Source organism: Triplophysa rosa, linkage group LG20, assembly GCF_024868665.1.
Source record: "Triplophysa rosa linkage group LG20, Trosa_1v2, whole genome shotgun sequence".
Classification (NCBI taxonomy): domain Eukaryota; kingdom Metazoa; phylum Chordata; class Actinopteri; order Cypriniformes; family Nemacheilidae; genus Triplophysa; species Triplophysa rosa.
The window spans coordinates 2,037,191-2,053,823 of NC_079909.1; the positions used below are offsets into that span (position 1 = coordinate 2,037,191).

Here is a 16,633-nt window from a genome sequence, read left to right on the forward strand (position 1 = left end):
TTATTAAACACATGTTAGCCAATTTAAAACAGTTTCTTCATTTTGTTGAAAGTGTATGATCGGATACGTGATATGAAAATGTAGAAGTGTGAGTTCGGCAAAAGGCAGATTTGAACTTGCATTGATATTTAGCCTCAAAATTACTTGTCATGCATCTTGCTCATTACACCACTGAAGCCGCTGGCAAAGTGGGGTCGTTTTTTACATTAGTTTGTATTATACTTGGTAAATAAATGTACGTAAATATAAAGATCAGGCACAGGTACAGCACAGGCAACAACTCTTTACTCAATTCACTCACACTAAGAACACAGATTCTGTATTTCTCAAATGCAACAGTAAATGTGAACTAGAAGCAATTTGACAATAATAAATATAACTATTTTCAACGTGCTGATACCTTATTTGTTGTACATTGTTGAATTTTTGATTATTGTAAGGTATACTAATATTACCGCACCTTCACTTTAAAAATTATGGGTTGATTTCAACATGTTGTAGTAGGGTGACGTATGGCCCTGGTTGCTCATTGGCTGGTATCATGTAGATCTGTGGACTAATCAGGGTGCCTCTCACATTGTATATAAGCTCTAGTGGTGTAGTGCCTGGGAAGCCTCATTTCATTGGTACCGTTCTCTTTCGAGGAAGCGCTTTTCTGACTGAGCGGTAGGTGTTCGGCTGCACGTTTAAATTAACAATTGAGATTTATATGATTGATTCTATAATCGTTGATGCAGGTTAAGTTGTCCACTGATTTTCTGACTGCTGAGCGGTGCTGCGCTCACAACAGCTACAGGTGGGTTTTCTGTGATACTGTTAATCTTTGCTGGCTATGGAGAGCGAGAGACTGATTGTTTGCATACGCTCAGTTTGTTGTGTAGGCAGCTGTACCCTTCCAGGACGATTGATACTAGATGAGATAATTTTGCGAATCTCCCTTGGTATGTATTGTTGTTTTCGTCGTATCTTTTCTTGTACTTGATTGTGCATTTCATGTTCGGCAGGTGGCTGCACGACCAAGGGTTCGGTAATTCCGAGTTACAAGGCGTAGAATGTAAAACCCCTTTGATGTGGCTGCACTGCTGCTTTGCCCGGGCGTGGATTTGAATGCAGTTATTATTTTGTAATGTTCAAAGTAAGGAAGGAAGGAGGCAGGACCTGGCGAACATTAAATAACTTTTAATCAAATAAACCAACCACAAAACGAAAACTACCTCATGGTCAACTGCCGGCCGCACAAACATAAATAAAACTTTACACAATGTCCAGGCCTGGTTCTCTCTCGTCCTTCACTCCTGTCGCTCGTCCTTTTATGCTTCCGCTCCTCCATGAGAGACGCGAGACCGTTCCCTCACGGCTCTCGTCCCGCCTTCCTCGTTACAAATTTCCTCTTAGTCTTTCTGACCATGGAAGTGTAATCCACAACTTTGTTATTTGAACTCATTCTGGTTTACAGTGTGTATTTGAATACAGTTGTAATTTCCTCTTCGTCTTCCTGACCACGGGAGCGTTACCAACCACGTCAGTGTTATCTGAACACACATATCTGAATGCAGTTGTAACTTCCTACTAGTCTCTTGCTGACTCTAGAAGTGTAACCAGCAACTTCATTGCTATCTGAAGTTATCCTTGCTTAGTGTATATCGGAATGCAGCTGTAGTTTTCCTTTTTGATTGTGTAACTGATTGCTTTTTCTTTGTGTGGTTATTTTGATTATTTTGTTACCTACATTTGGTTTCTCGTGTGTGTATATGTTTGTGGTTTCTGTTTTATCTTTTAGTGAACTCATATCGGTAAGGTGGGAGATGTTGGCTGTGGGTGGATGTCCACAGAGATTGCTGTGCTTGAGGTTTTGCTGTGTTTCACGAGTGTGGTGTATTGAGCGTGGGTTGAAGAATTAACGACCCGTGCTGGCGATCTCCCCCTTATTGATATGATGGTTAGGTTGTATTTTATTTTTTTGTTTGAATTTCATTGACGAGACCTTGTGCCAAACTGTTATTTTATTGGAATGTGTGGTTGGTAATGAAGCTTTTATATTTTTCTACCTACTTTGTTTACGTTTATGCTCACTCCACCACTGACCAGAGGTGGGTAGAGTAGCCAAAATCTTTACTCAAGTAAAAATACAAGTAACTAGAGAAATTGTTACTCAAGTAAAAGTAAAAGTCACTATTTTAAAAATTACTTGAGTAAAAGTAAAAAAGTATGCAATGAAAAAACTACTCAAGTAGCTAGTTACTTAGTTACTTTGTATCTGATTATATAGGCCTACTACATTAAATAAATATTAACGCCAATATTTTAATATTACATTTTAATCAATATTTTTAATTATCATAAGCAGATATCTTTGCAATATACTAGAGAGACTAAAGAATAGACAAACACAGAAGAGTCGAGCATTTCTGTAAATTTCATCTAGTCCTGATGTCAATGTAGTTTACACAACTTATTTAGAATAATAGACCATGTCAAACTAAAGTGAACCTGCAGAGTTTTGCGTTTAAAATGCATTAACTACACTCAGAGCATTTCCTAAGATGATCTAGAGTCTAGATCATCTGCAGTGCTCTCTTAAATGAAATACACATTTTCGAACAAAGCTCATGTTTTCTCGTGTTGTGTCATGTGTGTGTTGTGAAACACTCTTACTTGTAAACAAACAGTAAACAGTGAACCACACGCCCATCAACAAGTTTTCTTCCTTCTGTTCTTCAAATGTACAGTATATTTCTGCAAGCCGACGTCTCTGTGGCTGACAGGTAACGCGCATGTTGCTGTGTCTGACAAACAGGTTGCGCGGGTGCGCGCATATATCATTGCTGGCAAACAATATGACACATTTGCAGTTTTGATTGTATAGATAAATATCCACTTCATCCAACGCTCTTTGTGTTCTGCGTGTTCTTAAGTTTCGTGCTACGAGGAGTGAGTAATCCTGCTTCAGATGATTAAGATCGTGCTGCGAACTGAACAAATCATTTGAACTGATTCATTAGCCTATTCAAATGGTTTTGCCCATTGTTCAATTAATGCTTTCAAAAGAATCGAATCAAAAGAATCGATCACTCGGGAATGCCCGTAAAAAGAGACGACAACCTTGAAATAAACAATGCGTTTTAAAAAGCATATTTTAAAATGAAGGAATGAAGGAACGTCACGCAATGTAACAAAGTAAAAGTACAGATTTTCTATTAGAAATTTACTCAAGTAAGAGTAAAAGTACACACTTTTAATTTTACTTAAAAAGTATATATTTTCCAAATTTTACTCAAGTAAACGTAACGAAGCAAATGTAGCTCATTACTACCCACCTCAGCCTCTGACTATAAACCTGTGTGTCACGATCTCGTGGCGGAAGAAGAACCCAAGCGCAGGCAGCCAGACGTGAAGGGGTTAAACAAGACTTTATTTAAATGATTAACAAAACAAACACCTCGATGGGGGGGAAACAAAACTAAGAATATATATATATATATATATATATATATAAAACAAAGACTTCCCACATGGGGGCAAAATGAAAAGACAGGAACAAAATAAACTAACTATAAAACAACGACACAACGTCTTATAAAACACAGAAGGGGAACAAGGGCAGGGCAAGGTACTCACAAACGTATAATCCACAGACAAGGCAAAGAACAGGAACACTGAACACAAGTACATACACAGTACAATCCACGAGCACAGGACAATGAAACAAGAGGGCATTTTATAGGGAAGACAAACGAAGGGTAACATCAGACACGGCAGGGAAGCAATACATGAAATGAGAGGGGCGGGGCCAATGACAAGACACTGGAGAGAACGCATATTATTGTCAAAAGGACAATAATATGTTTCTCTCCACACATAACCAAAGACTTTGTCATAACTCTGCCTCAGGACCAGGAAATCCAAGACTAGGTGAGGCAGAACCATGACAGAAGCCCCCCCTTTAATGAGCACCTCCAGGTGCTCACCAAGGGGTAGACAGACGAGACAAGGCAGACTGGGTGACAGACAAGACAAGACAATAGAGAGAAAACAAAATCAGGGGCAGACATGACAAAATCACAACAGAGTTGGGGTGGGATAATAAAAATAACAAACATGGGAGGGTCCAAACAAGGGCTCATGGGTGGCAGTCCATGGGGGTAGGGAGAAGGGTGAATAGTCTTAGTCCGGGGTGGCGCTCGAAAGCACGCAGCCCCGGGGGGGTTGACGGGGGAAGCCCTGTGGGGAACAGTCTTAGTCCCTGGAGGGATTGCCGACTGGAACGTCGGCGGGACAAGGCTGGGCGCCGGCTGGAAGGCCTGCTGCTGCACCGGCTGGAAGGCCGGGCTGGACGCCGGACTGGCTCTCGGCTGCATCGGGCTGGTTCCCGTCTGCACCGGGCTAGATCCTGGCCGCACCGGGCTGGACATAACACTGGACACCAGACTGGACGCCGGACTGGACGCCGGACTGGATGCCGGACTGGACGCTGGGAGCACCGGCTGGGACGTCGGCTGGACTGCCGGACTAGACACTGGACTGGACGCCGGCTGTACCGGACTGGACGCCGGCTGGACTGCCGGACTGGATGCCAGCTGGACTGCCAGACTGGACACCGGCTGGATCGCCGGACTGGGCGCCGGCTGGATCGCCGGACTGGACGCCGGCTGGATCACCGGACTGGATGCCGGCTCGACCACCGGCTGGGACGCCGGCTTGACCACCGGACTGGACTCTGGACTGGACACCGGACTGGACGCCGGCTGGATCACCGGACTGGATGCCGGCTGGATCACCGGACTGGACACATGACTGGACACAGGCTGTTCAGGAGTCCGCGCCCCCCTCCGCTGCCTCTTCTTCTTCAACCTAACCGCAGGGCCTGTGGTCGGCTGCGAGGCAGCAGTGGAGGGCGTGGCTAGCTCCGCACCGGAGGAGTCCGTAGACACTTCCCCGGACGCCCTCCTTCCCCGCTTGCCACGGAGGGTCGCGGATGGTGGAGATGGATCGGCGGAGCTGGAGGTGGTCGGAACGACAGAGCTTGAGGATGGAGGAGCTGAGTCCCCCAAGGTCACGGTGGCCAGGACGAGGTCTTGCGGGATGGTTGCCAGCGGAGAGGATACCCATGATGGCGTAGTGGGCCATGGTTCGTCCCGGTTGACCACGTATCTGAGCATGTCACCAAAGTACAGGGGACTCAGCATCCTCATCTCGCTGGGCTTAAGGGGTTCGGTGAGACAGCCGTTAAAAATTACGGTAAGTTCCTTCTCACCAAACCCCGTCTCTGCCGCCGCATCCAGGAAGGTACGGGCAAACTCCTGTACCCCCTGATCCCCCTGGCGAAGCCCGAACAATAACCGGGTCTGGCGGGCTCGCAGGGAACTGTCCATACCTCCTGGGTTTGTATCTGGCTCACGGATTCTGTCACGATCTCGTGGCGGAAGAAGAACCCAAGCGCAGGCAGCCAGATGTGAAGGGGTTAAACAAGACTTTATTTAAATGATTAACAAAACAAACACCCTCGATGGGGGAAAAACGAAACTAAGAATATATATATATATATATATAAAACAAAGACTTCCCACATGGGGGCAAAATGAAAAGACAGGAACAAAATAAACTAACTAAAAAACAACGACACAACGTCTTATAAAACACAGAAGGGGAACAAGGGCAGGGCAAGGTACTCACAAACGTATAATCCACAGACAAGGCAAAGAACAGGAACACTGAACACAAGTACATACACAGTACAATCCACGAGCACAGGACAATGAAACAAGAGGGCATTTTATAGGGAAGACAAACGAAGGGTAATCAACGAGGGCAGGTGGGAAAAATCAGACACGGCAGGGAAGCAATACATGAAACGAGAGGGGCTTGGCCAATGACAAGACACTGGAGAGAACGCATATTATTGTCAAAATGAAAATAATATGTTTCTCTCCACACATAACCAAAGACTTTGTCATGGCTCTGCCTCAGGACCAGGAAATCCAAGACTAGGTGAGGCAAAACCATGACACTATGTGCCTAAACTGTGATTTCAGGGTGTTTTCCGGGTGGCGTAGTCGAGCAGTTTAGTTTACTAATTTTCCTTGTCCGGTATCTTCACCCTCCTTGCCACACTGTGAATGGGTAAAATAAGGACACAACAAACTACTTTGTTTAAATGAATCTGTGCTGAGTTATTGCTACATTTTTGTTACAATTAAGCATTTTTTTATATACATTCCCTCCAGTGATAACTGTCCAATGCACATCTCTGCAGACCAGCTGCATTGCCCAATGTTTTGTTAACCTTATGTTTATCAGCGCCACCTTTTGTACTGGCGTAAATATGCTTTTTGTTAATCCTGATGGCGATTTGTTTTGATCTTTAAATTTGCCTAAATTTAAAATTCCTTTAAAAATCTTAAAATTCCTGAGTGATTGGTTTTGCTGATTTGAATCGGGTTTGGTACGCTTTTGTTGAACTTTTGTTCTTGAGTTTTAGGTGATTTATTGTCTTTCACGGATAACTGTGATCATGACCTGTGTACATCTATCCTCATAGCTGCAGTATCCAACTCTAGAAACATCCTCTTCATAGTTCATAGTTGTCATCATGATCATTCTTTTGTAAACTGATTTCTAAACTGGGCTTAAAAAAGTCAGTCAATATAGCATTATGTGACTGCCATTAGAAGCTCTAGGAAGCTTATGGCTCACATCCTAAGACTACTAGTGGAATGCTTCATGGTATTTTGCATTTTCCTAGAGTACATTTAAATACGTATAACATGATTGAGAAGTAGGCCTAATTGGTATTTTTATATTTGACATATCTATCATTTGCTTTAATGACAGCATGTCAAATTATGCAAATTATGCGTTTAACGTTTTTTATTTTCTTGCTGTTTTTAATTGTTGGTGACATGGATAATAACACTGATGTTTTACAACAACATTTTTAATACGATTTACAATCATAATGCAGATTTATAATGCATCAAAATCAAGAGGAGAGAATTAAAAGGAAGCCGGGGGATTGTTCTATCAAATCTTTCGGATGCAAACTGACAGATTTGTCCTAAAGAAAATGGAATCAAGAGAAAGTTTTTGTCTTTCAGCCAATCACACAAGGTCCCGCCCTCTGCCTCTCTCTCCTGCCCCTCCCTCACCCTGTAATTCTTAACCTCTCCTTCAGCTGTGAGCTGAACTAATTGTGGTGACTCCCTGGGAGAGAATCCAGCACAGATTGCTAAACCACAGTGTGTTAACTCACACCAAGAGTTTTGACAATCCGGTTAGCTTTAAAGAAGTCGACATAATCAAGAAATTCTACCAGTGGAGAAAATAGTCTGGTGGTGGTCATCATAGAGCTGGATGGTGACCATTTTGCAGAGAGAAGACTAGCTACAGAAAAGTCACTGAGAGAAAAGGAACCGGCCACTGTGACAGCTACACCTGAAGCCAGAATCCTCAAGCCCCTCCCCAAGATCCTCCTGTAATTAATTGCTTTGGCAATTATAAGAGACTGACTGGAAAACTGTTGTTGTTGGTCTCTTGGACTGTATCTGGGCTTGACAGGCAGCTGAAGGCACGACGTAGAACATTTGGGAAAAGCTTTGCAGGTCTTGGTGAAGCTGGGCATCATGTTTGACTGTGTGGAGGCTCTCGGTGTCGTGGCTGGACCCCTGTTTGACGTGTCGGCTCAGAGTTCCTGTATGCTCAGGAAAGCAAGCTCTTTCTTTCCTGGCTTCTTGTGGAGCAACAGCACATGCCTGCAGTGTAAGTCTGATGTGCATGAACATCTCTTCACCTACTATCATTCATGCAATCTGAATCTAGATCCGTTCTTGTCAACAGACACAATTATGAATTATTCAACTTGTGATAGATGCTTATACTTGGTGATAAGAGTTATAATGATGTTATAAAAGGTGTATGTCAACATTTTAGGGGCTCTGGACCACGTCTGGATACATAAATATTAGACATTAGCGTTTGATTACATTGTAAGCATCATGAAATACTGTCTGGCTGGTAATATCTTCCCTTACTGAGTTAGTAGTAGTTTGCTCTCCTTCATATGCTGAACATATATATACAGATATTGGCAGCCAGATTAGACAAATGTTTAAAAAAATAAATAAAACATTTCTTTAATGATTCAATTAGAAACACAATGGAAACACAGTGATACGAGATGAATGAAGAAGCAATGAATGTAAAGAGAATTAGGGAATAACAATTTATAAGAATATTTATTAACTGCCTCATCTCAGTGGTCACCTAATGAGATCTGAATTATTTCCATAGCTGATTCATAAGATGCTAAACACTTATTTAAGATAATGATGATCAAGAACAGATCTATAATGTCATATAAGTTATGCAATTCTTCATTATACTGGTTTCCAATAATGACCTCCAACTGCTGGCTGTAGCATTTTTATCAACCTAAGAAACTTGTAGGATAGTGTTGTTATACACACCTGATACATGCAAAATATACACTACCCTGCCTATAGGAACAGTTGTTCTAACCATGTTGGAGCCCATCACCGATTTGAATAAGATGTCAAAATGTCAAGGCCCCTTCATGTGAACTTTAATCTGGAGGTCTTTGTAACCATGTTCATACCATATTTATTTCATTCCATTCACATGCTACTTAAATTCTGGACTTTTAATGCATTCCAGCTCATCCAAATGTATCTGTGTGTGTTACTCTGTGAGGGCCTGAGTAGATTTCACATGCCCCTGCTGGAATTTGCCGTTACGTCGTTATAGCATTTTATAGCTAGACTGGGCTGCATGAAAGAACATTGTAAATAACATTGGCCTAGCCCACAATGCATCCGTTACGATGGTCTGTTCTCTCCTCTAACCTATTACAAAGCAGCCACAGAGGCAACAACTGAAGACCCAGAGTCATACCTCACCATCTAAACTTGAACTTGTCGGCTTTCGCTAGTTCATTACTTTCAGCATTGGTTGTAACTAAGTTGAAAAAAAAAAACAACACATCTCTGTGTTATTTCTGGGACAACACATTCTTTGTTTTAAATAGCATAACACAAACGTTGTGTTATTATTCATCCTTTTTAAGAGGGTATGTTTTTCAGACGTTCCGCCAAGTTTAAGATGTTTTGAAACAAAAATGGGTGGTTTCTCATACAGAGTTTAAAACTAGTCCTAGACTAAAATAAATGTTCGAGCTGTCTAAACTGAAAACAGCTTGCACTGACACATCTTAAAATACACAATTCTTGAAATTCACAAAAGTAATGTTTTTTTTATAAAGCATTTTTGTAAAAATGACTTAAATGTCCTTATTTAACTAAAGCCTTGTCCTGGCTTAATCCAATCCCTGTCCTGGAAACCACCCCAAATGTATTTATACTTTAACAAATGACTCAACACCTATTACTTTATTATACGCCATTTCTTTATTTTCACTGATCTGTGCATGTAGCCTCATTTGTATACATTTCAATACATATGGCAGGATAGCCAAGTTTAGTTGAGATGGACTTCTTGGTTGGGCTCTTGTCAGGATGAGAGGACTTCACGAGCAGCTGAACCTTTGTGTGCGTTTTTCGTCCCTCGGTTGGGTGAGGGACACTGAGGTTCAAGGAGGCTTGGGGGTGACCAAATGTTGACTCAGCTTCATCCTGAAAAGGCAAAATAAAAAGGGTCAGTTTATGGGGTGCTATAAAGAAGAAAGGAAGCTTTTTACACATACCATTGAATGAAAGGACCAATCCAAGTTTAACAATCTGCGTCTAAGAAAGTGAGCTCCTGTTTTTCCAGTTTACCGTCAGCCAAGCGAGACATTTGTTGCTTCATGTGTACAGTGGGTTGGGTAGAGATACTATTTTTTATTAAGTTTTATTTAGTTAGACCTTATCGTGTTATTAATTCAGTCATTCGCTGTTTTGTGAGTCAGTGGGTGTGTTTTGTTTATGTGCATGTGTGTGCCATTTTCTGTTTGTTTTGTTAAACAGACAAAGTTACATATTGTTTTTCTAGGCAAATGGAAAGCCCACACTCATGCGGGGTGTGTATGTATGTTTGTGAGTTGGTTGCATGCTTTCTGTTTGTAACTTGTCAGCGGGTGAGCTATTTGTTGTATGTTAGGATTTTTATTGTTGAAATGCGTTTTATTGGCTCATCACCTGCACACTGATTACTGATCTGTCCCCTTGAGGTGATGGAGTGCAGGACTTTAAAACACTAAAATGTCTGTGGTTTCTCTCTTTGAAATAGTAGTTTATTTTAGATTAATCTAATTAGTCTACAAAATGCTGTCATTTTATTATTTTACTTTTTTTACACAATAATTTACATTTATTTTTTACATTGTTGAAAGCAGAAATCTTTTTTTATTTTTTTTATTATTCATTTTATTCACCTTATAAATAGCCAAAGCTATCAGTGAAATGTCGTGCTCTCACAGAGGAACTAACACTATACATGAACTGGTCAGGTGGTTGATTGTGTATTCTTTTTTTCTTTACCTGTTAGTCTGTCTAGTGTTAATGTCAAGCTACTGTACATGCATGCTCACGTACTGACAGCAGAACATGTTACCGAAGCAGGTGTTAATGTGCATTAGAGTATTTGTAGTATATAGTTTCACACAGGTTGCTGGTTTGAATGGAGCACAGCTTGTTAGAGGGTTAAATGGGCTTTTAGTCTAGCCAATGACGGTAACCTTCGTTACAACTGTTGTGTTAAAAACAACACAATCGTTCTTTAACTGAACACATCTTTGTGTCTAGTTAATGACAACACATTACATTTAACTCAACATTGTGTTGTCACATTAATTGATTTAATACAGAATCACCATGCAATGAGTCATAATATGTTATCTTGAGAGTGTATGCATGCAGCTTCAAATGGGAAAACAAGAATCGACTCAACAAGCATTTACTGTATGTGAATGTGGAAGCATTTTGTTACAAAGGGCAGAGTAACCAGGCAGTTAAAGATTTAATAAGATAAAACAAAAACGAAACAAGGTAATCGACAATCTGAGACCAGAGACAACTTGCAACAATGACTGACAACCAACAAATACAACAAGGGTTTAAATACACAGGGAAAACGAGATAACAAGAAACACCTGGGGCAACGATTAGCACAGAACCAATGAACAAAAGGAACTACAAAATCAAACATGAAACAGGAAGAAATAAGTCCACAATAAACTGGGGAAACACAGAACAGATCATGACTGATGCGGCCATCTTGGATGAGGCTAGGGACTCAGTGGGTTCAGAAACAGCCTCTGGTGAAGATGAACAGCGCACAGAAAGGCAGCAACCACTGCCGGCAGAGCAGACTCCAAGGGCAGAACCTCAGGAAAGGACACTTCAGGGACCTCCGGACTTGGGACCACTGACTAGGCTGCCATGATGGGTGGAGGCTCTGGGCAGGTGGCCATCTTGCGAGCAGCCTCTGTACTGGCGGCCACGAACACTGGACTTGCCACTCTCCAATGTGGGGCATGCAGGCCTCTCCACAACACCCACTGTGACGGGGGACCCAACACAAGCCAATGCAAAGTCCACGAACTGTTCAAGTGACCCTCGAGGACCATTGCGGGTCAGATGTGTTTTAAGTGGTTTTTTATTACGTAAACGTAAAAGTCAATGAGAGCAATATCCAGGTAGTGTGCAAGGTGAGCAATGTCTAAGAAGTTTCTAGTATGGTCCTTGGCGTAGACGAATCAAAGCAACTGATGGATTCATGTGTGGTCAGTCATTCTGTTACAAAGGGCAGAGTAACCAGGCAAGAAGCAGATCCACATGCAGTTAAAGATTTAATAAAATAAAACGAAACAAGGTAATCCACAATCTGAGACTAGAGGCATCACACAACAACGACTGACAACCAACAAATGAAACACAAGGGCTTAAATACACTGGTAAAACGGCTGGACAGTACACGGCGCCGGCTGGATGGCCGGCTGGACAACCCATGACGCCGACTGGAAGGCTGGCTGGACAACCCATGACGCCGACTGGAAGGCTGGCTGGACAGTACATGGCGCTGGCTGGATGGCCGGCTGGACAACCCATGACGCCGGCTGGATGGCCGGCTAGACAGGACATGGCGCAGGCTCGACGGCCGGCTGGACTGGACATGGCGCTGGCTGGATGACCGGCTGGACAGGACATGGTGCCGGCTGGATGGCCGACTGGGAGACCGGCTATCACCGGCTGGGCAGGCCTGGATGTCGACATGACAGGACAGGATGTCGGCGGCTGGGCAGCGCTCTCTGGCAGCTGGGCAGCAAACAAGGACAGAAACAACACACAAGACAAGGTGTCGACTTCGACAGGCCTGGGTACCAGCCGGGATGCCGGCAGGGATCTGCAGCGAGAACAGGACACCGGCGGCCTCAACCCTGGAGGGGAATCCGACGACCTCAGGCATGGAAGGGAGCCCGGCGGTCTCGATCCTGGACGGGGTTCCGGCAGTCTCAACCCCGGAAGGGAGTCCAGCGGTCCCGACTCTGGACTGGAGCCCGGCAGCCTCTACTCTGGAAGGGAGTCCGGCGGCTTCGACCCTGGAAGGGAGTCCAGCGGCATCGACCCCTCCCGCTGAGATCCCTCTGTCTGCTGGGTCCACAAAGGTGCTGGTTCATTCTGTCGTGAGCGTGGGAGGAAGAACCCAATTGCAGGCAGCGGGGATGAAGGGGTTAACAATGGATATTTATTATAATACAGAAACACAAAACAAAGACCCATGATGGGGTATAACAAAATAACAGGATAATAAACAGGACGAAGACTAACTAACACTAATTCAACATTCAGACATTCAACACAATGACAATACAATATAATACGATTTACAGTCTAAAAGATTCTAAAATATGCATATATAAAATAAAGACTATTTTACAGAAATTGGGGGATAATACCATATAAGAGACATTGTACAGGGTAGTATATAGTAGAATATACATATTAACAGATTGTATGTACACTTGTGCAAATGGATAATGTAGTAAGTAGAGGTAGTGTTATATACATGTAGAAATAAAATGTAGATATAATAAGGCACTATAGTGCACACTATAGGAGTAGTGGAAGTGGAATATTGCTCTTAAGGAGCAGTTATCTGTTTAGGAGGGAGATTGCCTGGGGGAAGAAGCTGCTTCTGTGTCTGGAAGTCCTGGTGTTTGGTGCTCTAAAGCGCCGGCCAGAGGGCAACAGTTAAAAAAGTTTGTGTGCTGGGTGTGTGGAGTCAATGATGATTTTTCTTGCCCTGTTTTTCACTCTGGAATCGTACAGGTCCTGAAGTGTGGGCAGAGGAGCACCAATAATCTTCTCAGCACTACGAACTGTCCGTTGTAGTCTTCGTAGGTCTGATTTGGTGGCCGAGCCATACCAAACAGTAATTGAAGTGCACAGAACAGATTTGATGTAGCTCCTGTGGTAGGTTGAACTTCCTCAATTGATGGAGGTAGTATAACCTCTGCTGGGCAATTTACAATGGAGTCTATGTGGGACTCCCACTTCAGGTCCTGAGAGATGGTGGAGCCCAGGAACCTGAATGACACAGTATCCACAAAAAGAATATAATAGACCACAGGTAAGGACACGGGTAAGCAAAACGAATACAATACAGCTCATAAGTGGCACACTGAATACAATGACCGAGACAGGACAATGAAACATGAGGACTATTTAAAGGGGAGCAAATCAAGAGGGAACAGGTGCGGGACATGAACTAATAAACAATCAATAACGACACGAAAGGGCGGGAACAAAGACGAGACCTGGAGAGAGAGAGAGTATGGCGGTCCAAAACTGTGTCTCTCCACATGAAACAAGAGGTTCTGTCATGGCTCTGCCACAAGATCAAGAAAAGCAAGAAAAGATGGGGCAGAACCATGACACAAACAGATAAAATAAAGCATAAGTCTGTTTGTTTGGCTGTTGAATATGTCTTTGCATTACATTAAGAATCTTCTGAGCTGTGACTCAGTCATACAGTTCAATACGACCACACATAGAAATGAAAGAGGCAATTATTCTCTGCTCTACGTCTGCAAACATTTAATGTATGTGTGTGCATTTTGTGTGCACTGGTTTGACCTACATTATAAGGACGCACAGTCCTTACAATGTGGTGTGTATTGATGTGTTTGGCCACGCCCCTACATTATGAGGACATGCCGATGTCCTTGTAATTCAAAACGTAAAATAAACATACTAAAAAATGTTTTATTGAAAATGTAAAAGTGCAGAAACGTTTTAATGATTCTTAGGGTTAGGGGATAGAATATACAGTTTGTGCACTATAAAATGCAGTACGTCTATGGAATGTCCCTGTAAACCACCAATACCAACATGTGTGTGTGTGTGTGTGTGTGTGTGTGTGTGTGTGTGTGTGTGTGCGTGTGTGTGTGTGTGCATGCGTGCGTGCGTGCGCGTGCGTGCGGCCTTGTTTTTATATCCCTTATACCTAAACCTGAATACACACCAACTCATGGGGAGTTGTGTCACCGTGGGGACCAAAATTGAGGTCCCCACAGGCAAAAAAGCATTTAAATCGTACAGAATTATATTTTTGAAAATATAAAAATGATAAAAGTTTTCTATGATCTTTATGGTTAGGGGTAGGGGATAAAATATACAGTTTGTACAGTGTAAAAATCATTATGCCTATGGAGTGTGTAGATACACTCTAGATACACATTTAGATATACAGTATATGGCATATGACAAATGTCTGCGATATTACAGCAATGTCTCATTGCTTGTTGCATTTCCATGTTAAATGTTTTAACAAAAGTTATATACAATTACAGATTCATACATAGTAATATATTTTGTATTGTTGCATGTATGCTTTAAAAACAGCGTCCCTTGAAGCCAGTACCTTTATTACTTTTCATGTCAGTTTTCTCTGGCCAATATAACAGTGTGTTTGTAAAATGTGCTATTTTGGCAAAAGAAACAAATATGACCTGAATTCAGACTCTCAAAAATTTGATTAATTCACTGTTATCTCAACAATACGCTTGTTACACAGAAATCAACAACCAGTGTGTGAAACCAAAGTCCGTTTACGGAAATCATGCCACTCGGCGGCCATGTTTGCAACGCCTCTGGGCAGCTATTTACACAACTGTGCAACTAAGTCCACAGTCCTATCTACTTGAATGGGGACAGGCAGATATTTTTTAAATTACTGGCAAAAATCTAGGTGGGACTTCCTTCGCTAGAGTGGCCATATTGACCGTTGCATTCCTCGCCATTCATTGTAACGGCAGTGGCGCATCTTTGTAATATTAATATCTTTGATGCAGTGTTGTTTAAAGGTCTAGTGTATGGAATTTGGTGGCAAATAGTGGTGAGGCTGCAAATTGCAACCCCTCCCCCTTCTTTTCGAAGCACTAAGGTGGCTTAAACAGCAGCTGGAGATCAACGTATTTATGAAAAGTTCTGTAGAGCAGTTTGTTTTTGTTTAGGGCTACAGTAGAAACATGTCCATGTCAGAGGTCCCGCGGGGTATGTAGATAGAAATAGCTCATTCTATGGTAATAAAAACTGTCACGGACTGGCGTGGAAAAAACCCAAATGCAGGCAGGCAGTGACGGGGTTAACAAACAAACAGTTTATTTAAATAATAAAATACAAAACAAGAACCCACGATGGGGCAAAACACAAACAGGATAAATAATAGTACAAAGACTAACTGACATTAAACTGAATAAACACTTGAAAAACTCAACTAAACTAAACACTTACTAAACAGACAAGGAAGTAGCAGACGGGAACAAGAACGGGCAAAAGGCCCGTTAAAATAAGACGCTGGAAGGCACATAGCACAAACAATGACCGAACACAGGACAATGAAACATGAGGGCAATATAGAGGCAAGACAAACGAGGGATAATTAACGAGGGCAGGTGGGGAACATTAGACATGGCAGGAAAGCAATACATGAGACGAGAGGGGCGGGGCTAATGACAAGACACTGGAGAGAATGCATATTATTGTCAAAAGGACAACAATATGTTTCTCTCCACACATAACCAAAGGCCTTGTCATGGCTCTGCCACAGGACCAAGAAAAACATGACTAATAGAGGCAGAGCCATGACAGAAGCCCCCCCTTTAATGAGCACCACCAGGTGCTCACCAAGGGGTAGACTAACGGGACTGGAAGGCCGGCTGGATCACTGGCTGGGACGCCGGCTGGATCACCGGACTGGACTCTGGACTGGACACTGGACCGGACGCCGGCTGGATCACCGGACTGGACTCTGGACTGGACACTGGACCGGACGCCGGCTGGATCACCGGCTGGGACGCCGGCTCGACCACAGGCTGGGACGAACGAGGGATAATTAACGAGGGCAGGTGGGGAACATTAGACACGGCAGGAAAGCAATACATGAGACGAGAGGGGCGGGGCTAATGACAAGACACTGGAGAGAATGCATATTATTGTCAAAAGGACAACAATATGTTTCTCTCCACACATAACCAAAGGCCTTGTCATGGCTCTGCCACAGGACCAAGAAAAACATGACTAATAGAGGCAGAGCCATGACAGAAGCCCCCCCTTTAATGAGCACCACCAGGTGCTCACCAAGGGGTAGACTAACGGGACTGGAAGGCCGGCTGGATCAC

At 42.9% G+C, this 16,633-nt stretch overlaps 1 protein-coding gene across 7 annotated transcripts in view; it reads left to right on the top strand.

Annotated features, from left to right (window-relative positions):
• The window catches only part of LOC130571596 (retinoic acid receptor gamma-A-like), a 71,993-nt gene that overhangs the window by 44,765 nt on the left and 10,595 nt on the right, over nucleotides 1–16,633 (top strand). Inside the window, exon 1 of one of the 7 annotated variants that reach the window (XM_057362708.1) lies at nucleotides 6,987–7,755. The exons of the other annotated variants lie outside the window; for them this stretch is intronic. Coding sequence (XP_057218691.1) covers nucleotides 7,620–7,755 — 136 coding nt within the window. The 5' untranslated portion in view covers nucleotides 6,987–7,619. Of the gene's footprint in view, nucleotides 1–6,986; nucleotides 7,756–16,633 lie in introns of those variants that run through there. 7 annotated transcript variants of the gene reach the window in all.